Below are 23244 nucleotides of genomic sequence, written 5' to 3'. Positions count from 1 at the left end.
AGTTATTTAAAAGTTGGGGGTGTAGTAATGTATGGACTTTCAAAAATAATATTGAGTAACAAGGTCGGTGGGGCACCTGGGTGATGCAGTCAGTCAAGCATCAGCCTTTGGCTCAGGTCATGATCCCAGGGTCCTGGAATCGAGGCCCCCTTCCCCCCTCCTCCCTGTTCATGTACTTTCTCACTACCTCTGCATCTCTCTCAAATAAATAAATAAAATCTTAAAAAAATAAATAAATAACAAGGTAAAAAGGGGGGGGGTCTCCTAACTAGTGTTGCATGTCAATGGTATTTTTAAATATCTCTGCCGAGTCCATGATGCACCATGGAGACATCTGCAGTTTCCTTTGGTGACATGGTGCTGCTGTTTCTCCTGTGGTTTGTGGTTTACAATCATAATAGATGGAAATGCTCAGCTGCAGTTAGAGGTTAGTGAAAAAGTATGTGATTTTTTTCCAATCCAAATTATAGGCCCAATGAAGTCTGTCTAAAGATTCTGGTGGTCCATGGCCCCTGGGGTTAAAAACCTCTCAGCTCTCTCTAGGTAAACCGATGTGATCTAGGAATGGCTTCATTTCTACATCATCAATAAATTAACATCTCTGATCAGATCTTTTCTTATCTGTAGTGAGACTGTCATCAAATCTACCTCTCAAAGGCTCTGTGAAGAAAAGGGAGATAAGGCTAGCAAAAGATGCTTTCAAAACCTGTAGAGCTCTCTTAACAAAGGCTAGGTATTACCAGAGAAACCTAATAGTCAATGGAGACTTCTTCCCCCCATACCTGGCACATCAGCCCCCAGGTCTCAGTGTTCCCTCAGAATTTTGGTAGGAGTTTTGAGAGCTATGGGAACAAAACGCTGAGCACTTATTGTTAAATACCATGCCCTGTGTTAAATAGTGCTATGACCTGTATTTTGTATGTATGCCGATAGATTTGAAAATACAAATTAAGGAAAATGCCAATTACCAAAATAGACTCGAGAAGAAATAGGAAACCCCAATAAGACTCATGACTGTTAAAAAAAAAAAAAATTGAATTAGATGTCAGAAATACCCTCTCTACAGAAGGCATCAGGCCCAGATGGTTTTATGAGTGAGTCCCACTGGCCCTAGAGGCCATCTCTCATGGATCCCATACCAATTTTCCTGTGCTGCCTACAACTAGGGAATTTGCCTCAAACCCCAAAGCATGGCAGGTAGGGGTCCAGAAAGGACTCTGCCATACCAACAGTGCCCGAAACAATCCTGGCCTTGCCCACTGTAGATCCTCAAGGTGTATCTGTTCAATGAGTGGATGAATGATAAAACTGAGGCAAATCATGAAACAAAAAAATAACGTATTAGAGCTAAACGATTTGGGCACAGAAAAATAGCTAGGTAAAATTGATGTCTTTTCTAGTCCTCTTCATTTTGGAGATGAATTCAAGTTTGCCTGGACCAAGAGGGTGGAGGAGCCTGCTTCCTTCAGTAGATGGGACCATCATACAGGACAGCTTTAGGAACACTGGCCCTCTGGACACTTGTGGATAAATAGTACCTGTAAGGGGAGGGCATGCTTCCCTGGCTACCCCAGCAGTGAGTCCTAAACACTGAAGGATTCTGCATCTTTCACTTGGCCCAGCACAGCTCTTGTAACGTGGGGATTCTCAGGTCATACTCCTTCAGTGAATGGATCCCATCAACTGGAACAAGCCTTAGGGTCAGGGCGGGGGAATTAAGAGCTAGAGATGGAAAGCAGCCTCTCACGGTCTTTGCCAGCTCTGAGCCCTCTGGACTGGATTCCTCCACAGTTACATTATGGGCCAACCTGACTTTAAAGACCTTTGAGGTTCATTCTCCCCAGGATTCTCATGGTCCAAATGCCCCACATGGCACGTAATGCATCCTGCCTTTCCAAAGGTCCCTCCTGGCCCTGAGCCCATGTCATCAGATGCCTACATTCCTCGTTTCTCCCCTGCATCAGCTCCTTGTACATCTGGCCATCAGCTCCCTCTTTGATGTTCTCACTCCTTGGCTGGGCTTCAGCCTTACGATAACTTCTCCCTCCTCCCCCTTTCCCGGCCCCACCGTCCTCTGTGAAGCCAAAATACACACATGGCTCTCCTTTCATCTTTCCCTATAAATCAGTCTCCTCTGGATATACTGAAAGAAGGCTGTTCTGAGCTGGTGGTTCTCATTCTTGGCTCTTGAAAAGTCTTACTCGGACTTGGCTTCACATCCTGGCTATGCTGTACTCGTTTCCCATCTCCAGCCCTAGGAAGTCGGCCTCCCAACCCACCATGTTCGTCTAAGGACTCAGAAACCTCTGGAGTCTCTTTGAACATGCTTCCCCGGCATATGTCTGCAATATTCTAGCACCTTGAAATGGGAATACATGGTAAGTCAGAAAGGAGAAAGAAGCTCTTCAGGAATGTGTCAGAGAAGACGTATTGTCATCCATGATGACAGTGAAGAGCAGGGCAACTTGTTTGGACCTGCATCACATCCCCCCCAATTCCTAAGTTGAGGTCTTAAACCCTAGTACTTCCGAATGTGAGTGTATTTGGAGATGGGTTCTTTAAAGAGGTCATTAAAGTCAAATGACGTCATCAGGATGGGCTCTAATCTGATCTGACTGGTGTCCTCATAAGAAGAGGGAACGTGGAGGTAGACAGGTCCAGATGGAAGGCCACGTGAGGACACATGGGGCAATGGCAGCACTTTGGAAGGCGGCAAAAGAGGTCTCAGAAAAACCCACACTTTGCCAACACCTTGATCGTGGACTGCTAGTCTCCAGAAAGGTGAGAAAACAAATGTCTGGAAGTTAAGCCTCCCAGTGTATGGTGCTTTGTTATGCCGGCCCTAAGAAACTAATAGACAACTCAGGTCTCTGTATTTCCTCTTGAGAATACATGAAATATGTATGGGTTGATCACTCAGGAGACTTTCTGAAATAGCTCCTCTTATAATTCCAGTATCTAGGGGTCATGAAATATTTAAACATGAACTTTTTAAAATAAAGATGATTATTCTTTCTAATCATTTCGAAAGAATATAAAATGTTCTTTTAATATTTTCAGGGGAGACATGAAGAAAGATATAAGAAAGCATTTTATCAAATTTGTAGATGATTCTGAATTGCTATGTTAAGGAAGAAAAAGATTTTAATCAAGAATGAATAACTTAAATGAAGAAGATAAAATTAATGCAAAAAAAAACCCTCAAAATGTCCCACTTAAGTTAAAAACACCTGCTCTAAGATGGCTATTAAGCCACTCAAAGTAAAGGTCTAGTCACATTCACAACTGCAAGCTGTACATGAATTAACCAAAAAAGCAAAAACAATTAACCTGTAATCATTCTTTTCATTCATTCAATTAACATTGCCAAAAATGAAGCCCAGGGATTCAACAAATTATATGTTGCCAGTCACTAAAAATTTCTCAGTTTTTCTCTTGCTTAAAATTTGTTACTGGAAAGGCTCCTATGGCAGATTGTTCCTGGAAAGAAAATACTTAGCTTTTTTTTTTTTCCTTTGGTAGGAGAGAAAGTTCTTATCTCCTAGTTCAGTTCCTAATTCTGCAGGCAACTCCATAGAATCCTAGACCATGAGGGTTCACAGATTAGAGGCTTATTTTAAAACCACACAAGAGGGGGTGCCTGGGTGACTCAGTGGGTTAAGCCTCTGCCTCAGGCTCAGGTCATAATCTCAGGGTCCTGGGATTGAGCCCCCCATCGGGCTCTCTGCTCAGTGGGGAGCCTGCTTCCCCCTTTCTCTCTGCCTGCTGCTTTGCCTAGTTGTGATCTCTCTCTCTCTCTCTCTCTCTCTCTCTGCATCAAATAAATAAATAAAATCTTTTTAACAATAAAATAAAATAAAAAATAAAAACCACACAAGGCTTTCCGCATCCCTAAAACCCAAGGAGGTAAACTGTTTCCTTCCTGGGCTACAGAATTTCCCATGGAAGGAAAACCTGTTTCCTTGAAAGCATGGGTGTTTAGCTCTTCCTTGCCTCTGTGAGGTCTTGACAACAAGCCTGGACCCCTCTGTAACACAGCCTTCAGAGAGCCCCTCGACCTTTTCAAGCTAAACATCCTAAGGTGTTTCACATCTTTTCCACATGCCCTGGCTTCAGAAACCTTCACCACCCTGGCGGCTCCTCTCTAGACACTCCTCTTTGCTCATTTGTTCGTTCATTTACTCCTCCAGGTGTTAACAGAGTCCCCGCTGTGGACCTGGCATGTTACCGGTCACTGCAGATTCCACACAGACAATGAAACAGCCAATCGTGGCACAGCCTAGAATTGCCTCGCTGGGACATAGAGCCTGCTGGGGGAAGGCAGTGTTGGGGTATTAAATCCTGACCTAAGAAGATTAGGAGTGCTTCCGTTGAGCCCTGAAAGATGAGTCCAGTTGGGTGGGACAGAACAGAAGAGGTAGGGTTGCGGAAAAGAATTTGAACAGAAGAAAAAGCCTGTTGCGTTCTCATATCCCTCCTCCGCTGCTCAATGGTGACTGACCTTGAGCAAGACATTTCACCTCTCTATGTTTCAGTTTCTTCATCTGTAAAGTGGGGACAATAATACAGAGTGACGTGTGAAGTGCTAGCACAGTGCCTGACACATAGAGATGCTTCTCCCCCTCCCTCAAAAAAAGACAGCCCTCATTATCATCACTTTAATTATTATCATCAGTTAGGGAGACCTCAGATGTGATTGGCCAGAGGGGTAAGATCGGGTGCCCGCCCTCGGACAGGACAAGCCATCAAGGGAAAGAAGAGAGGCTATGTCACCCACAGGGAGGGTGCTCCCCACTGCCACCTCCTCATAGATGGCACTACACAGACCAAACACATGGGCAAGCTGAGGATAAAACATCCTGGGACTGAAGAAGGAAGTAAGGGAGGGAGGGAGAGATTTAAGAGGGAGAGAGAAAGGAGAGTTACAGAAAAGGAGGAGGATGAAGGGTTTAAGAGAGAAGAGAAAGGAAGAAAGAAGGGGAGACAGGAGAATCTGTAGGAGAAAAAAAGGTCAAGTTACTTATTCATTGGCTAGGAAGGCTTTTTTTTTTTTTTTTTTAAGATTTTATTTATTTATTTGAGAGAGAGAATAAGCAGCGGGGGAGAGAGAGAGAAGCAGACTCCCAACCAGCAGACTCACTGCCCTGCAGGAAGCCTGATGCAGGGCTCAATCCCCAGACCCAGAAATCATGACCTGAGCCAAAGGCAGATGCTTAACCTTAACCAACTGAGCCACCCTGGGGGACCCCTGTCTAGGAAGGCTTTGTAACTTATTGGAAGTCACATAGTAGGCTTTTCTTTCTTTCTTTTTTTTTTTTTAATTCTTCCAGTATAATTACAAGATAGGAATTCACAATTTGTTTTATACAGTTTATTCAACATGAATGCTAACAGAGACACTAGTTTGTACAAGAAGCAGTGAGCACAGGCAGGGAGAGAATTATTTTATGCATCTGGGCTGAACAGCAGCCACGTCAGCCCCTCCCCCCCAACCTGAGTCCTTGTTTCTAGCTGCCATTGAATAGCCTGGATGCACACTGGAGGGCTGAAGAGGGGGTGTGATGGCACTTCAAAGGACTTTACTTTTGAAAAGCCTCTGCTATAGTGAAAACAATCTGATAAGCTCTGCCCTTCATTTTTATAATCAGATCTGATAACAAAGACACACCAGCCACTGGATTGCTTAGCTGTGTGTTAATCCGTCTGCTAGAAGAGGCTGGCTCCCTGCACGGCGGGGAGGACCCCTTCACCAACTCCCCATGGAGAGAAAACTGCCAGCAGCTTATTTTCAAAGCTTCAAACGGGGTGGACCCAGCCTACAAGTCAGTTAGTTGATACTCTCCGACTACAGTGTTTTTACAGATGTTACTCACCCCTGCATTGTGTTTCTGGCTCGTGCCCCACAGCATCTCCTCCTAAAATCCTTTCCTCCTGCCCATCCCCCTGACCCCACTTTCTAGATTTCTCTTCTACAGTGATTTTCCAATGGAGAGCTCCAGAAAGGCAACCTCTCAGGTTCCCAATTCAGACCTACTGAATCAAACCCCCTGTGCTCCTACTGTCCCCTCTACCTCCCTTTCTGATCCTGCTACTCCACCCCACCCGCTGTCCTGCCCCCTCTCCCCTACTTGGTCCTTGCCGCTTCCAGTCAGCGATGAGAGAAGAATTAGGTACAAACAAGTCACAAACAAAAGGGGGGAGATGCTGCTGCCCAGCCTCCTACCTGATTCTACTGCTCCACCTCTTCTGTTTCAAAACCCTCCTTAGCCTCCAGATTATGGTTCCCCCTTGGCTCTCCCACCTGCAGAAAGTGAAAGAAAGCCAAGGACTGCACTGGGAGGTTCAACCACAGAAGCCAGAGAAGGGACATCAGGAAGGCACAGGAATTTAGATCTGTCATCACATTCTAGATGAGACCTGAAGATCACTGACTTCAACCACCTCCTTTGGTAGACGAACAAACCAGAGGACCCAGCGACTTGCCCAACGTCACCTGCTAAGCGTAAGTGGAATCAAGACTACAACCGTCCACATAGGGATGAAATCAGCCACCTGTATGTCTCATCCACTCAGTCATTCAACAAGCACCGAGCTTTACTGTGGGCTGGACCCAGCACCAGGGCTTGAGGTCCACAGACCCCAAGGGAACCAGCAGCAGCAGCATCTCCAAGTACGGATGGACACTTCATGGTTTGCTCAGAAACTCCTGGTCAGGGAGCAAGCTCGAGTGTGAGGTGCCTTTTCCTTTGTTCAAACACACCTTCCCTAAGCCATGCAACTTCTCCCTAAGAGGCATGGGGTGGGAATGGGCACCTTTTCTTCCTGGGTTTGCAGAAGTTTTGACAAGCTTGCCAAATTGCTTAGCTTCTCTGAGCGTGGGCTTCCTCTCCTGAAAATGAGATAAACCAATAACCACCTTGCAGTGCTTCATCTTTTTTCTCTCAGATTCAATGAGCTAGCAGGGTCCTACTCCCAGCAGGGGCTCCGAAATTGAGAGCAGCCTCCCAGAGGTGCTCTGAGACCTGAAAAACCGTCTTGATCTTCAAAGGTTTATAGTCTGGTGGTAAAAACAAGGCAAGTAAAAAAATATCCAGAGTAGGAATCCATCTTGGGTAGGCGCCGCTCTGACCCCTTGGAAGATAAGGCAGACAGGGTCGACCACTTAGCAGAGGACCCGTAGGGGGCGTGGCCCATCCCAGGAGGGTCCTGCCTGACTGTGAGAGGGACAAGTGGCATTTGGACTGGCCCTGACTGTGCTCGCTTCGGCAGCACATATACTAAAATTGGACTGGCCCTGACTGATCACTGGCCTTGGCTAAGGAAAGAAATTCCAAGTAGAAGAAAGAGGCCGAACAAAGCCCCTGAAAGCTCAGGGAAGGAGACAAAAGTTCAAATCGTGATAAAGTGGCTCCAGGGAATATAAAGCCTGTGGCCTCAAGGGGTCTCTCTCTCCAGGAGCCAGAAACTCTGACGGCCTGTGGCATCTGCTGTTCTTCCCTCATTGAGAGTGCCAACATGTGTCAGTTAGGAGGATTGTTTTAGGACGCTGAAATTCATTTACTGGCAGCCAACCCTTGAAAACGTTAATTATTTTCAACTTAGGCAAAAACCTCCATTGGCAAGAGAGTAGGACATTCTTAAACTCAATTCTCTTGGCTGGCCCCTTCCTTCAGGCATGTTGCTAATTTTGCAGGCTTCAGGTCCTTATATGAAACACATTGCATTCTCACTAATATTTTGATGTCAGATTTCATTAGAAATGTATGTAGGAATGGAAATAAGTCCCTCATAAGTGCTGTGATTTCCAAGGAACAGAACTTGGAGCTGTATATGGTGAGTTTTTGGAGTGTCTCCATTAGCTTTATTTTTAAGTAACAAATTAACTGTTGTGAAGAAATTTCACTGAATTCTGTAGCCCTGACCTCTGGAATTTTCCCTAGAGAGTATATGTTGGCAGGAGTAGAGGGGGTGCATCGGGAAGAAGGGGTTCAGCTCCCCCATCCCTTAACCGTATTATGGGGCTAGCCTTCTTGAAAACCTCTACCTTCCACTTAAAACGCTCTCTCTTAAATCACAAACACGAACTCTGTGTGGGTACTATTGCTCCAAAGGTGTATCTGTTACAGGGAAGGGAAGAGGTTTCGAGGTTAGCAGAAATAAAATGAGCGAGGTTGGTAAATTTAGAAAAGAACGTGCATGTCAACAAGACCTTGTAGAAGGCAAACAAAACAGGGAGAGCCAGCCCACAGAAGTGGAGACACTTTGTGGACTCTCATTCTAGGAGGGAGGAGTCCAGTAGAGTGGGAGTTTGGGCAAAGGGTTAAGGTTTCCAAAAGGCTGATAAGAATCCTGCGGTTCCCCTGGCAACAGCTCTGCCCCCATAAGGCAGTGATAGAGTAAAGAGAAAAACTGTGCACAAGCAAAGGAGGCAGTAATTGGGGTGGAGACAACATGACTTCTGGTGCACCCCACCTTGAAGGGCCTAAGGAGGAGTTGGGAGTTTGGGAGGGGTTGTGCGCCGCTGATAAAGAATGAGGACAGAGGGATGAATCTGGAAGCTTTCGCTGGCTTACACTCTGGGTACAGCCCATCCTGCAGCACCGACCCCATTCGCTAGCCAGGACGCCTGGAAGGGACTTGGAGCTGGAGAATGGGCTCCTTCATTCTCCTGGTGGCCTGTGCATAGAGGCTCTCACTGCCCTTTGCCACGGCCCAGGAAGGCTGAGGCTCTCCAGACGACACAGAGAATGGAAAGCGGGTCAGCAGTGATCACTACCGGTGCCCAAACTCTTTGTTGGAGCCCCGGAGACCCCGGCCCTCAGTGATTTGGTTCCCTCCTCCAGCTTGTCTCCGGTTCACACCACCCGCCTCATGGTGTGGCAGTCCTCCAGGGCCTGACCGGGTCCCACCTGACGCTCGAGCCTCAGTGCTCCCGCCCGCTCGTCCCTCAGCGGGGAGCTCTGCTTTCACCAGGAACGCTGCCCTAAACCAGCTATTTTCCAAGGGTGGTTTAGGGGTCCCTGAGGGTCCCTGAGATCCCTTCAAAGGGCCCATGAGGTCAGAACTATACCCATAATAGCACGAATATTTGCTTTTTATATTACTATTTTCCAATGAGTACACAGAGCATGAAAAGTTTACTGATGTGGTTTTCATTTCCATATTGCAGCTAACCTTTAAGAAACCACCATTTGCCAAGTTTGGGTGTTATCTCAAAGAAGAATATCCGCAATTACATGAAGAGGAAATTAAAATGCTTTTCCTTTTTCAGACTACGTATCTGCAGGAGGCCATAGTTTCTTCATGTAGTCCAACCAAAACATTTCATGACACACTCAATGGACAAGGTAAGAATCCAGCTATCTTCCTTTAAGCCAGACACGGAAGAGATTTGCAAAAATGTAGAAGAGTGCCATTCTTTTTTAACTAAGAAAAGGTCGCTTTTTATGCAAGTATTTATATGTACATTAGGGGTTATGTTGTGGGTCTCTTATCGCTATTTTTAAATTAATTAACTCATTAAGGAATTTTTTTTTAAGTTCTCCACTTTAGCTTATGACCCAGTAAATGTCAATAGATCTTCGAGGTCCTCAATAATTTTTTACTGAAAAGGGATCCTGAGACCAAAACGTTTGAGACCCACTGCCTTACATCGAGTGAACGGCAGGCCGCATGGAGCTGTGGTTAGCTAATGTAATTTCTGCTGCACATCAATGCACCAAATTAACGATCTTTGTCCATGTCTGTCTCCCCCACTACACCTGTGCTTCCTGAACCCACAATGTCTGCCACACAGCAGAACTCGATGAATGAGGGACGTAGAAGATAAGCCCACAGGACACACATCACCCCAGACTACCGCCTGGGCTGCCTGCAAACATTCATAAGTGGGGCACATACATACATGCCTTATTTTTTTTAATTGGCTCAAGTTGTTACTGGAACTCTGATTTGACTTTAGACATACAGTATAATTTTTTTTAATCAAAACATTCAAATGAGGAATTAACCTAAGAAGCAATTCTGTTTCTCTGTTAAAACATTTGGAGATATCCTTGCAAGTAAGTAACTAGTGAAATAAGTCACCCAGGGTATGCGTTCAATACAGACACAATGATTTGCCATAAAAGTGAAATGTGCCTGGGCAATGTTTAGAACATCGAAAACAAAAAGCTGAGAAAAGCAAACGCCCATAAGAGGGAAGATACAATATCCTGTGAATGAAGAGGAAATCAAGTATTGGGACAAGGACTCCAGTGAATGTGGATTCTGCATCTTTGTTCCCTGTCAAAGGAAGACCAAAAGCAGATGACACTTAGAATCCAGGCCAAAGCTGTGGTTTTTGACGTCCGGTTTCATGATTCTCACTCAATCACATTCACAGGTCCAGCAGCCCTCCAAGCACACCTGGGAGTGGCCACTGGCCACTCTCTGGAGTGAGAAGAGGTGCCCTGTTCCATCCTTTTTGTCTCTGGCACATTCTCCAGCAAAATGAGGAATAGGAGGCAATACTGGACGTGGGGCTGATTTCAGACAACGAGGGGTTTCTACTTCAAAGCCTGAGCTTGGGGTGACAAAGAGGACAGTGAATGCTGACAGCTAGCTAGGGAAGATGCAGTATGTGTGGGTCGGGGGGAGGAGGAATTTGGGGCCAAGAGGAGTTTGTTTTTCCAGCTAAGTGTGTGGTGGCTCATTCTGAAAGCCCCATCAGAAACCCAACTGCGGGGAGGGGTCCTCCTGGTTGCTCAGTGGATTAAAGCCTCTGCCTTTGGCTCAGGTCATGATCTCAAGGTCCTGAGATGGAGCCCTGCATCAGGATCTCTGCTTAGCGGGGAGCCTGCTTCCTCCCACCCCTGCCTGCCTCTCTGCCTACTTGTGATCTCTCTTTCTCTGTCAAATAAATAAATAAATAAATAAATAAATAAATAAATAGAAAGAAAGAAAGAAAGAGACCCAACTGGGCAGTTGCGGCTGGTGCCATATGAATCAGGCATTTTAAGTGTTATTTTTTTTTCCCCTCTGTGTGTGTGTGTGTGTACACATACACGTTTATCATCTTGAATTTGTTTTTAAAAAAGCCCTTCTGTGTACTAGACATGCCCGAGTCCAAGCCACATCTGCAAAGGTCTTTTGCTGATGTCACTATGGAAACACATTCTCAGAAGACTAAAGACAAGAAGGCCCGATATCATGGGGCCAACATTTAGTGAAAGATTTTAACCTCTCAAAACAGAGTGTTTGATCACTAGCCATCAGGGAGATTCAAATTAAAACCACATTGAGATACCACCTTACACCAGTTAGAATGGCCAAAATTAGCAAGACAGGAAACAACATGTGTTGGAGAAGATGTGGAGAAAGGGGAACCCTCTTATACTGTTGGAACCCTCTTACACTTTGGAAAACAGTGTGGAGATTCCTCAAGAAATAAAAAATAGAGCTTCCCTATGACCCTGCAATCGCACTACTGGGTATTTACCCCAAAGATACAGATGTAGTGAAAAGAAGGGCCATCTGTACCCCAATGTTTATAGCAGCAATGGCCACGGTCGCCAAACTGTGGAAAGAAATAAGATGCTCTTCAACGGACGAATGGATAAGGAAGATGTGGTCCATATACACTATGGAGTATGATGCCTCCATCAGAAAGGACGAATACCCAACTTTTGTAGCAACATGGACGGGACTGGAAGAGATTATGCTGAGAGAAATAAGTCAGGCAGAGAGAGTCAATTATCATATGGTTTCACTTATTTGTGGAGCATAACAAATAGCATGGAGGACAAGGGGAGATGGAGAGGAGAAGGGAGTTGAGGGAAATTGGAAGGGGAGGTGAACCATGAGAGACTATGGACTCTGAAAAACAATCTGAGGGTTTTGAAGGGGCGGGGGGTGGGCGGTTGGGGGAACCAGGTGGTGGGTATTAGAGAAGCCACAGATTGCATGGAGCACTGGGTGTGGTGCAAAAACAATGAATACTGTTATGCTGAAAATAAATTTAAAAAAATAAAAAATAAAAGAGTGTTTGGGGGTTCCCCTGGTCTCTGATTATAATTTTGAATGCTGAGGCAAGCAGGCAGTAGGGCGCTTCTCTCAATAGCCTTCAGAGGGGGTCAAATTCTGCCAGCTGGCCACCAAGCTATAAAACACAGCTTCCGAGAACTTCATAGAACAACAGTTGTCATAAAGCTATCACTCATTGCCTCCCTAGAGTTTACATTTAACTTATTTTCTCCTCACAAAAATATTCCAAGGTCAGCATTAACATTCCCATTTTTATGGATGGCAAACTGACCTCAGAGGGACTATACCGCCTAAGTATACGCACGTAGTAAGTACCAGATCTATGCCAAAACCCATTCTCTTTCCACTGGCCAACCTTCCTATTACCTCCACATCTGGGCTTGCCAGAGCCTGTACTTACAACCAGCTCCGTTTATCCACACTCTGTATGTTTTTAGGATCTCTCCTTTCTCTTACAGAAAGAGAAAAATTCACCTGAAGAAAACATGTCCATAAGAGAACCCCGATATTTTCTACTCCAAATATCTTGATTCCATTCACAGTGTCCACATCTCTCTTCTGAGTCTGCTCCCACCTTCCATGAACCCACCTACTTGTTTTCCCACGCTACCATGCAGGGGAGCATTATTAACATGGATTAGCTGGACAAATCCAATTAAAAACTCTCCTAACACCTTTGTTCAGAGAAGTACCACCAGGACCTTTTCAGATCTTTTCCTTGACCTTTTCAGATCTTTTCCTTGCATACTGGAGAAAAGTCATGAGCCTCAGATTAAACGGAAGGATCTGAAATAGAAGGGTTTCTATTTCATTTTGAGAACCCCATGCCCTCATTGCCGATGAGATCTACTCCCTCTGCCACCCCACCCCATCCCCCAAAACCCAGGGATAAGAGCGCTTCCCTACTGACATGTGTCCATCCCCGGTCAGGAGGTCCGCCCATAAGCCCCTCTTCCTGCTTGCTTCAGAGGCAGAGCCCCGATCACTCACCCAGGAGGGCCGTCTGGGGGTGGGTCCGAGAGTGTCTCCCTCTAGAGATGGACCTCGAGGGGGGCCGCTCCCTGGCCTCAGTGGGGAGGAGAAGAAGGGTCTGTCCAAGCACCAACAGAAAGCAGCCCACCAGCATCTTTTCCATCTTCGAGAATAGGAGGAGGGGAAGGCTGTGACAGACACAACAGGAGAAGGGAGCAGGGTGAGATTTCCAGGTCTCCTTGAACTCTAGGCGCTGCAGACCCGCTGTGCCACCTTTTCAGTATCAAACGTGCCCCTTGTCCTTAACATGTCATTTATGTGTTTGATCCTTAAGAACCCAAGGAACTTCCATTGGGAGGTTCTTGAATACTCTGAGCAGGGCAAGCGTATGAAAATTTTTCATCATTTTGTTCTCTCTGAGACTGAATGGAAAACTTGACAGGGGAAAAAAAAAATCTAACCTCAGGTTTCTCTTTAGTTATTTATTATCATTTGTTTATAATCATATTCTATATCTTGGATTTGAAAAAGGAAAAAGTATATCTGAAGATTCCAAGTACCATTACTCCTTCAGTCTGATAATAGGGTATCCTCCAAATAAGTATATATAAATTCCCAAGGCATTCAGGTCCGGCAGACACAAGGTAGCATCCCATAGCGAGCCTCCCTGCCTCCCCCACACGAAAGTGAAGAGGCAGCATGGTACACAGTGGGCAAGGGCCTGGACTCCGGCACCAAACTTCCTGGCTTTGAATCCCAACTCTGACACTCACCAACTGTTTCTTTAAGACCCTGGCCAAGCTACTTAACCTCCCGAGCCTTGTGGGAATATGGGATACTATTAGTTAACTGAGTGAGTTAATACATGTAACTGAAGCATTTAGCATAGTGCCTGGCACACATGGGGAGGTGGGGACAAGCAAATGAGCAAAGGCGCTGGGGGACCAGAGAATAGGATCAAACCCAGTGTTGAGCAGGAAGCTCGCAGGTGCGTAAAGAACTCTAACTCTGAGTTGAGCTCCAGGTACCCCCAGGAGCAAGGGGACTTAGAACCAAAGGAACCCTGTCTACCAGGACAGCACTGCCTTTACCCATTTTCTGTATTGGCATAGGCGGTATAGAGGCTCAGAAGGATTCTAAGCAGGGAAGTGACAGGGTCAGAACCAGGTCAGAACCAGGATAGCCAGTCTCAACGCTTCACATGGGACGAGAAAGGAACTTGGCCACATGGTGAGTGACATCAAGACTATTCTGTCTGGGGGCACTTGGGTGGCTCAGTGAGTTAAGTACCTTGACTCTTTTTTTTTTTTTTTTTTAAGATTTTATTTATTTATTTGACAGAGAGATCACAAGTAGGCAGAGAGACAGGCAGAGAGAGAGAGGAAGAAGCAGGCTCCCTGCCGAGCAGAGAGCCCGATGTGGGACTCGATCCCGGGACCCCGAGATCATGACCTGAGCCGAAGGCAGCGGCTTAACCACTGAGCCACCCAGGCGCCCCAGTACCTTGACTCTTGATTTTGGCTCAGGTCATGATCTCATCGTCGTGAGACCGATCCCCACGTCAGGCTCCATGCTCAGCTTGAGATTCTTCTCTCTCCCTCTGCCCCTGCCCCTCATCTACTAGCCACCACCACCCCTTGCTTGCACTCTTTCTCTCTCTCAGGTAAATAAATAAATCCTAAAAGAAAAGACTGTCCTGCTTGGCAAAACCTCATGAAGAAGGCAATGTCCTGAGACTAGGTTTAAATTTCCCACTTTCTACGCATATAACGAGTGTCTTTACAATTTATTAATTTACATAAATTAGGTGGGGAGGAGGGAAGACTTAAGGTGGAACAACATTTAAGTAACATCACATGCATATAAAATCTTTACTGAGTTCTTATCTCGTGCTTGGCAATTTCACCCAACTGACTTCATTTTATCCTCATGCCTAACTTGCAGAAATCAGAATGATTACCTCTGCTTTTTAGAGATGAGGAAACAGAGGCTCAGAGCAGCTAGCTCAATCACTTGATCAAGGTCAAACAGCTAAAGTAAGTAGCAAAGCAGGGATTCAAACCTAGGGTAAGCAGGCCAATTTACCAAGTCAGTGATTAGCAGAAAACCCAATGAGCTGCTGGTAAAATGCGCAGAAGACAATTCACAAAAAGGGCATGGCTGTTTCGCTGTCAGAGGCAGGAACAAGGCAGGGCCAGGCCAAAGACCATTTCCCAAAACTTAAAAACAAAAACAAAAACAAAAACAAAAACCCACCTCGGAAATAAGTGAATAGTTTGTTCAGCAGATTGCTTTTAGGAGTTGACCTGGCAATAAACCCAGGCTGTCAACCTTCAAAGTCCACAGTTTTGCACACTTGCTATGTACAGCTAAGTCACTTTTCCCCTATGCATTAAAATTATATTAAAAATAGCAAATGGGGGTACCTGGGTGGCTCAGTGGGTTAAAGCCTCTGCTTTCGGCTCAGGTCATGATCCCAGAGTCCTGGGATCGAGCCCTGCATTGGGCTCTCTGCTCAGCAGGGAGCCTGCTTCCTCCTCTCTCTGCCCACCTCTCTGCCTACTTGTGACCTCTGTCTGTCAAATAAATAAATAAAATCTTTAAAAAAAAAAAAAAGGAGGAAATACTGTATTTTTTAAAAATATAGCAAATGTTTGGGGGTGTCTGAGTTGTTCAGTCGGCGGGGTGTCTGCCTTCGGCTCAGGTCATGATCACGGGGTCCTGGGATCTAGCCCAGCATCAGGCTCCCCACTCTGCAAGGAGACTCATTCTCCCTCTCCCACTCCCCCTGCTTGTGCTCTCTCTCTCTCTCTTGCTCTCTCTCTCTCTCAAATAAATACAAAAAATCTTAAAAAAAAAAATAAATAAAAACAGCAAGTGGTTGTACAGCACTTACTATGTGCCAGGCACTGGGCCAAATGCTTAATTTAAGTGTATTAAATCATTTAATTCTAGCAGTGACTCAGAGAAGGTAGGTGATTTACCTAAGGTTATGCAGCTGATAAAGCCGTGAGGCTCAGGGGCATACGGGCTCATTCCTGAGAACTACAGCCCCCAGCTTTTTAAACAGATTAAATTCTTCACTAATTAGATTGGCCCCTTTTCATAGCTTTAACTGTGAGATTCTTTCCAAGAAAAGGAACACTTAGAAGATTGTGCCTCTTTCTCTAGTCTTAAACCTACTATTTACTTTCCAGCTTCCTGGGTATTCATCACATTTTATGTGACTTTATAAGTGTGTTATGTCATTTATATGTGATTTATTACTTTACTGCTTTCTCCCTCCTCCAAACTGAGAAATACCAAGGCCCCCTTTATTTATTTTCAAACGTATACAACATGTTCTCTAGGCCCACTTCCAACCTGACATATTTGCATTTAAATCCAAACATTTGGAACATGATGTGGTGGGTGATTAGCATTTTCCAAAAACAATTTCATGTGGTTGGGGTTCCTGCTGATTTCAAGAGGTATTTGTATTTTGAGATCACCATCACTAACCAGAAGGCACTAAGGATAGGGGAAGGGTAGGGAATGAAAAATAAACAGAGCTTGGGGCCCCTGGCTGGCTCAGTCACTAGAGCCTGAGACCCTTGATCTCGGGGTGGTGAGTTCAAGCCCCATGTTGGGCGTGGAAATTACTTAAAAAAAGAAAACACAGAACTAAGCACTTCTAGGTATCGAACACCAAACAGGTTACTCTTATCTTCTTTGTGCCTCAGTCTCCTCATCTTTTTTTTTTTTAATTTATTTATTTGACAGAGAGAGATCACAAGTAGGCAGAGAGGCAGGCAGAGAGAGAGGAGGAAGCAGGCTCCCTGCCAAGCAGATAGCCCGATGCGGGCCTCGACCCCAGGACCCTGAGATCATGCCCTGAGCCAAAGGCAGAGGCTTAACCCACTGAGCCACCCTGGCGCCCAGTCTCTGCATCTTTAAAGTGGGGATAAGAAATAGACCTGGTTGTTGTATGGATTAAATCAATCTATATATATAAAGCACATAGAACAGTGAATGGCACATAGTAAGTGCTCAGTAACTACTTGTTGTTCTTATCATTATGCAATCAAACCAATTAATATAAAGTACACAATGGTTGTTTTGTCATATTAAGCCATTTAACACACATGAAATTAACATTTATGCTTATTTATTTATGACCAGTATAATAGAACGATGACATACAAATACATAACTTAAAAATAACACTAGTATCTGAAAGTATTTAAAACGTTTCTTTTTCAAACTGCAGTGGCATGGCCAGTCACAAGCTGGTCGAAAAGATTTGCCCAACATTTCTGATCTGTTATTTATATCTGACTGTATAAACTCTTATAAACCCAATAAAAAGAAGACAAAAAGCCCATCTGAAAATATGTGAAATATTCACACCAGCACAGGTGACCTACTGTCCTAGTTTACCCAGAACCGCCCATGTTTGAGCACCAGACATCCTGCATCCTGATAAACTCCTCGTTCCTGGTGAGACTGAGATGTTTCCTCTTGCTACCAGCAACCTCGCTCCTCGGAATTCACCCAAAAGATACAAAAATTCATCCACACAAAGACTTATACTCAGATGGTCCTAGAAGCTTTATTTATAAAAACTAAAAACAGGATACCACCCAAACGTCCACGTATCGATGAGCGGATTAATTAACTGCGGTACCTCCGTACAATGGAATGCTACTCGGCAACTAACGGTTGGATTTTAAAATAATTATACTGAGTGCAAGCAGCCAGACACAACAGATCACATTTGGAATGATTCTGTCCATGTGACATTCAATAAAAAGCAACACTACAGGACAGAAAGCAGATCCGTGGTTCCAGGGTCCTGTGTGTCGGAAGAGAAGATCAGCTACAAAGGGACATGAGGGAAATTGGGGGGGGGGGGTGGAAATTAAGTGTTTATATCATGATTATGGTGGAGGAAACATAGATGTATGCATTTGTCAGAACTCCTCAACTGTCCCCTAAAAATGATGAAATTTATCGGTATGTAAGTTATACTTCAAAAATGCTGTTTAAAAGAAACTAAAGGGATGTGGGAAAGAATATTGTACACACGCCCACATAAAGCCAGTAGGACAATATTAATATAGACAAGATAGACCTTTTTAAAAAAATCAAGTGATGGGGTGCCTGGGTGGCTCAGTGGGTTAAGCCTCTGCCTTCGGCTCAGGTCATGATCTCAGGGTCCTGGGATGGAGCCCCTGCATCGGGGTCTCTGCTCAGCAGCGAGCCTGCTTCCTCCTCTCTCTCTCTGCCTGCCTCTCTGCCTAATAGTGATCTCTGTCTGTCAAATAAATAAATAAAATATATTTTTTAAAGATTTTATTTATTTAACAGAGAGAGATCACAAGTGGACAGGCAAGCAGAGAGACAGAGAGGAGGAAGCAGGCTCCCTGTGGAGCAGAGAGCCCGATGCGGGACTCGATCCCAGGACCCTGAAATCATGACCCGAGCTGAAGGCAGAGGCTCAACCCACTGAGCCATCCAGGCGCCCCCATAAATAAAATCTTTAAAAAAAAATGAAGTGACAGTGAAACAAGAGAAAAGACGTCAGGGCATGGAACCCTTATTCATAATGTTGCTCAGCTGGGCACTTAGAGCTGAGAGCATTGAAGGACGGGCGCCAGTTCTAGTTGGGAAATGGGCTGAAGCTTGAGAAACGGGTCTTTTCATGTATGGGCATAGGAGGATGGTTGTGCTGGGAAACAGAGGTTAATTCAATCTGAACAGATTCCATGAAGCATTTAGGGGCACGGAAAGAATATTTTTTAAAAAATACAACAGCTTTGACTTTTAACTGTGTTTCTCCTCTCCATGGGACAATGAGTCTTTTCATTAAGCTTTAACAAGGGGGTAGGGGAAAAGGGAGAGGAGACTGCTCTGACCCTCTTAGCCTTGGGTTCTTCTACGTGTCCCCATTCCAAATAAACTGTCCGGTGAGTAGAATCACAGCAGAGCCATCAGGATGTGCTGTGGGCCTTGAGAGGAGAGGCCCGGCCTGTTAGAACACCCTGCGGGATCTCAGTGAGATGACTTCTCTCTCTGGGTTTTAGTGAGCTGTAAAACGAGAGGCGTGGCGTGAGAGCCCTGTTTCTCAAGCCAAACCAGGCCACAGGCCAGCACAGTCCTGCGATCTAAAGAAGGTTGGGCATGACTTCCTACAAGGTGGTAAACTCTGTCTCTGGACAGGAAGAGAAGGTGGGGGTGGGGGTAAGCCGTTACTATTTTTTAAGTGCCTACTATGTGCCGGGGAGTGACCTTGGGCATTCTGGGTATTATCAGCTCACTAGATCCCTACAATCCTTCTGCGAAGTGGACGAGTTCCCAATTTTATGCTACTCTCCAAGACACTCTCCCAGCCCTGAGAGCTAGCTAAGGGACAAAGCCAACCTTCTATCCCTGCCATCTCCCCAGCCGGAGGAACTCAGATTCTTGTCATAGCTGGTGCCTCCCTCCACGCTAGTCCCCTTGGCCTGGGAGCCCTACTTTAACCAAAACTGCGTTCATTCCTCAAGGCTCAGCTCATCGTGTTACCCACTCTCTAAAATGTTCTCCAATTTTCCAAAGAAGGATTGATGTCTCTGTGAGACCCGAACAATGGGTCGGTTGTCCGCCCTAGCCCTCGGTTTCTTTTTCTTGCTACCAGATCTGTCTCCCTGCCTTGTCTGTGAGCTGACCGTACCTGGTCATTGCTGTATCACCCACATGCTGGGGGCCGAATTTAATAAATAAGTCCTTAGAAAATAGACAAATGTTGAACAAAAGCACTTATTGAACAGCAAAAGATCAATAAATGTTGAATCAAACGGGCCCAGTTCTACAACCGACGACTGCCAAAGTCTCAGCTCATGTCTTTCTCTACATAGGATATTTGTCTAAATACAGGTGACCCCAATGGCTATCTCCTGTGACAGGAGGACCCCCTCCCTCAAATTTCTTGGCCAAGTTAAATACATAATTTTAAAAGGATATAGACAAAATATCAGCTATCGAGTCACAATAAATAATGCATCAACGTAGTCACAAATGCCTATTCAAAATGCTTTAAATTACAAAATAATATATCACTTTAGAATTAAGGCTTTTCTCCTTAAAAATGTTCCATAAGACAATGTTTGAAAATGCTTGCCTTTCGAACATCACTATTTTGTCAACAGTGAAGATATGTTTTGAGTCTTCCAACCTCGCCACCTGTGTCTAAGTTATCTGAGCTACAGAACTTTCCAGACCTGTATATGATGCTGTCCTTGGACATTTTATCTCGGGCCAGCAGCTGTCACTTACCCACGTAATATGAAGACACCATATCTCCACCACTTGCTCCCTCATGGTGTTCTTCTTTAAAGGATTGTATCCAGCGTCACCCAATCCTTGCTACTGGGAAATTGTGCCCTCGAGCATAATTACAAAATCTGTGTCAATTTGTTTATTTTTGCGTCAATTTGCTTATTGTTTTGCTTATTTTGCGTCAATTTGCTCCTTAGCTAGATGTATACAAAGCTAGCACATGAGAACATTTTGAACTAGTGTGTCTTCCCCAAACAGCACTTTGCTTAAAATATTTTCTAGATTCCCTGTACTTTGAGAGACTTTGCAAGGACTCAAAGGGCAATTTCCTCTTTCCTAAGGAGTAATTTTGGCGGGGGGGGGCTCCCCTCATATTTTGGTATATATGGTCATTCCTTCCATATCTTATTTTCCCTTCCATGCACTTAAGCACCAAGTCCTGCCATTTTTTTTTCCCCTCAGTGATGTCTTCTCACTCATGTCTCTTCCCTTTCCATCCATACCGAAGTCACAGCCCTAGACCTTATTCCCATCAGAGAGACCACTGGTGGTTATCCCCCAATATCTTCCTACCTCTCCTTCTTTGGTAATACCCCCACTTTTGAGCTGGATGTGTGATGGGCTGGAGTAAAGACCATGGCTCCCAGTCCTCCCTTCTTGACAGCGTGACTACATGCTGGCCAGTGGGTGACCACAGTCATGGTATGTACAACTTCTGGAAAGTGTCCTAAAGGAGGGATGTGGGATTGACCTCCTTGCTTTTTGCCTTCCTGCTGGCTGGAATGAGAACATCCTGGCTGGATGCCCAGCAGTCATATTGAACCATGACCCACGACAGACATGGAAGCCACGCTCTGTGATAAAGCGAGGCACAGGAGTATTGGTCCCTGACCCCACTCACACTTTGGACTCACCGCCTCCAGGCTTCTAGAATGCAAGACAGAAATAAACTTCTTTCTCTAAGCTGCCATTATTTCACCTTTTTCTGTAAGTTGGAATGGAACATCAGTCCTAATTAATAGACTATTTCCAAGTCTCACCTAGTGAATCCATTTAGCACCAGTGCTGAATTCAATCTCCCCAAAACACTATTATGCTTATCATGTTCCGGCCCAAAAACAGCCGGTAGCTTCCAACTTCCACATGCCTATAGGATAAAATCTGGAGTCCTTAGTTTAGCATTCAAAGCCATGTTATCTGGCCCTGGGTTATAATGCTGACCTCTGCAAGTCCCCCCACCTACCCCACCAACACACACACACACACACACACTCTCTCTCTCATTAACCCTTCAACCGCATAACCTCATACAATGTTTCTTACTCTCTGCTGGTTGGATGGAGTTTGTAACAACAGACACATGGGTAGGTGGTCACCCCCTTTCAAAATGAACTGTGAATGGAAAGAACCCAAATGCTCCTTAACAGAAGAACAGATACACTGAGGTAAAGTCATACATGGGATATTATACAGCAAGAGAAAAGAACGAATTACCACTTTATGCATTAACGTCATGAATTTACAAACAAAATACTGAACAAAATAAAATTCAAAGTGGGCAAAGCTAATCTTCCATCACAGCAATTAGGGTAGTGGTTACACTCTGGTGTCTGTGTGCAGAAGGAGGCATGAGGGGAGTTTGGGGTGCTGGTTCTACTGATTCATCAGAATGCTGGTTACACAGTCATGAAAAGTAATCCTGCTGTATCCCTAATTGTGGCTTCCAAAGTCCCCAAATCTGGCCCTCAGGTGCCCAGATCAATGTGCGTTCTGGGCTGTGCCCGTGCTACCCCTCACCACTGACATCATCACTGCCGCCAACTTCTGACAACGGCCCAAGCCTCTGGAATCCAGCCCAGCCCTGCCTTTCTCTCTGAGTCCCTTTCAGGGTCCTGCCAGGTAAGGCAATAACGGCCGTCTGCCAAGCCACATGGCAGGGTTCAAAGATGACCTCACAGTCTGGAGCTCCAAGTGGCAACTGGTCCCTTGGAAGGGCCTCTCTGGCGCTATTTACTAGCAACAGTGACGACATGCTCCATGCTCCTTAGTGCTTCAGCCTCCCTCCTCCTTCCTCCCACGACCCTCCCAAGCTACCTCACAGGCGTGTGAAATAGGGCAGCCCTCCCCAGCGTCCCTAAAGACAGGGAGTCCCAAGAGACAGCGTTCTCTTGAACACAGTGCCACAGGCCAGAGGGCTGGAGGTCCTGGGGGAAAGCGCTAGAAACTCTGACCCACATGACTGGTCTTGAACTCCACCACTCACCCCTGAGTCTTAGCATGTCTTCTGTCACTGCATGCCCGGCTTCACACCCACCACCTGGTGCCCGCCGGCATTGGCACCCATCACACCCTATGGCCTGCTTTTCCTGAGACCTGAGCCTGTCTCTACTCCCCTTACCAGCCGCACCCCGGCCTTACTCCTGGCCTTCTTTTAGGCACCCGTCAGAGCTCTTTCCAGGAAAATTGTGGGATCCCTTTCTAGAATCTCCAAAGACCCTCTTATTTCTTTGCTATCTTTCAAAAAGCAATCATCTGTTTTCCTTTTCTTTAAATCTTGGGCCTCATCACAACTACTTCTTGCGGAACAGAGATACCTGGTGCTTGCTGTTGAGAGCTTAGGGCATGACTAAGAGGAGGGAGACCCAAAAGGGCTGAATTCTGCTACGGCATCTCCAGTGAGCAAACCCAGGCCACACTGGCTCCCGTTTGCCTGGGTCTGGATGCTAGGAGCAAGGAACTCTGGAGCCCTGATTTATTTAAAAAAAAAAAAAGAGAGAAAGAGAGAGAGAGAGAATCCTGGCAACTGGAAGGCCTAAGGTGGAATTCTCATGGCAGGAATAAAAGTATGGACAAACAGTGAAAAGCCATAGATCTCTGCATTCTTAAGTGGATTCTCCTCTTCTTCTTCTTCTTCTTCTTCTTCTTCTTCTTCTTCTTCTTCTTCTTCTT

The 23244-nt window shown here is 45.4% G+C and overlaps 1 protein-coding gene across 4 annotated transcripts in view; it reads right to left on the bottom strand.

Moving 5' to 3' along the window:
• The window catches only part of MATN2 (matrilin 2), a 134842-nt gene that overhangs the window by 109659 nt on the left and 1939 nt on the right, over window positions 1-23244 (bottom strand). For all 4 annotated transcript variants that reach the window (XM_059394915.1, XM_059394916.1, XM_059394913.1 and 1 more), the window contains exon 2: window positions 13015-13184. In XM_059394915.1, the coding sequence (XP_059250898.1) occupies window positions 13015-13159 (145 nt within the window). In that variant the 5' untranslated portion in view covers window positions 13160-13184. The remainder of the gene's footprint in view (window positions 1-13014; window positions 13185-23244) is intronic.

The sequence above is a fragment of the Mustela nigripes genome, chromosome 3 (assembly GCF_022355385.1).
Source record: "Mustela nigripes isolate SB6536 chromosome 3, MUSNIG.SB6536, whole genome shotgun sequence".
Classification (NCBI taxonomy): Eukaryota; Metazoa; Chordata; class Mammalia; order Carnivora; family Mustelidae; genus Mustela; species Mustela nigripes.
The sequence above is the reverse complement of the archived record's forward strand: the minus strand, read 5'-3'. Positions and strand labels throughout refer to the sequence as shown.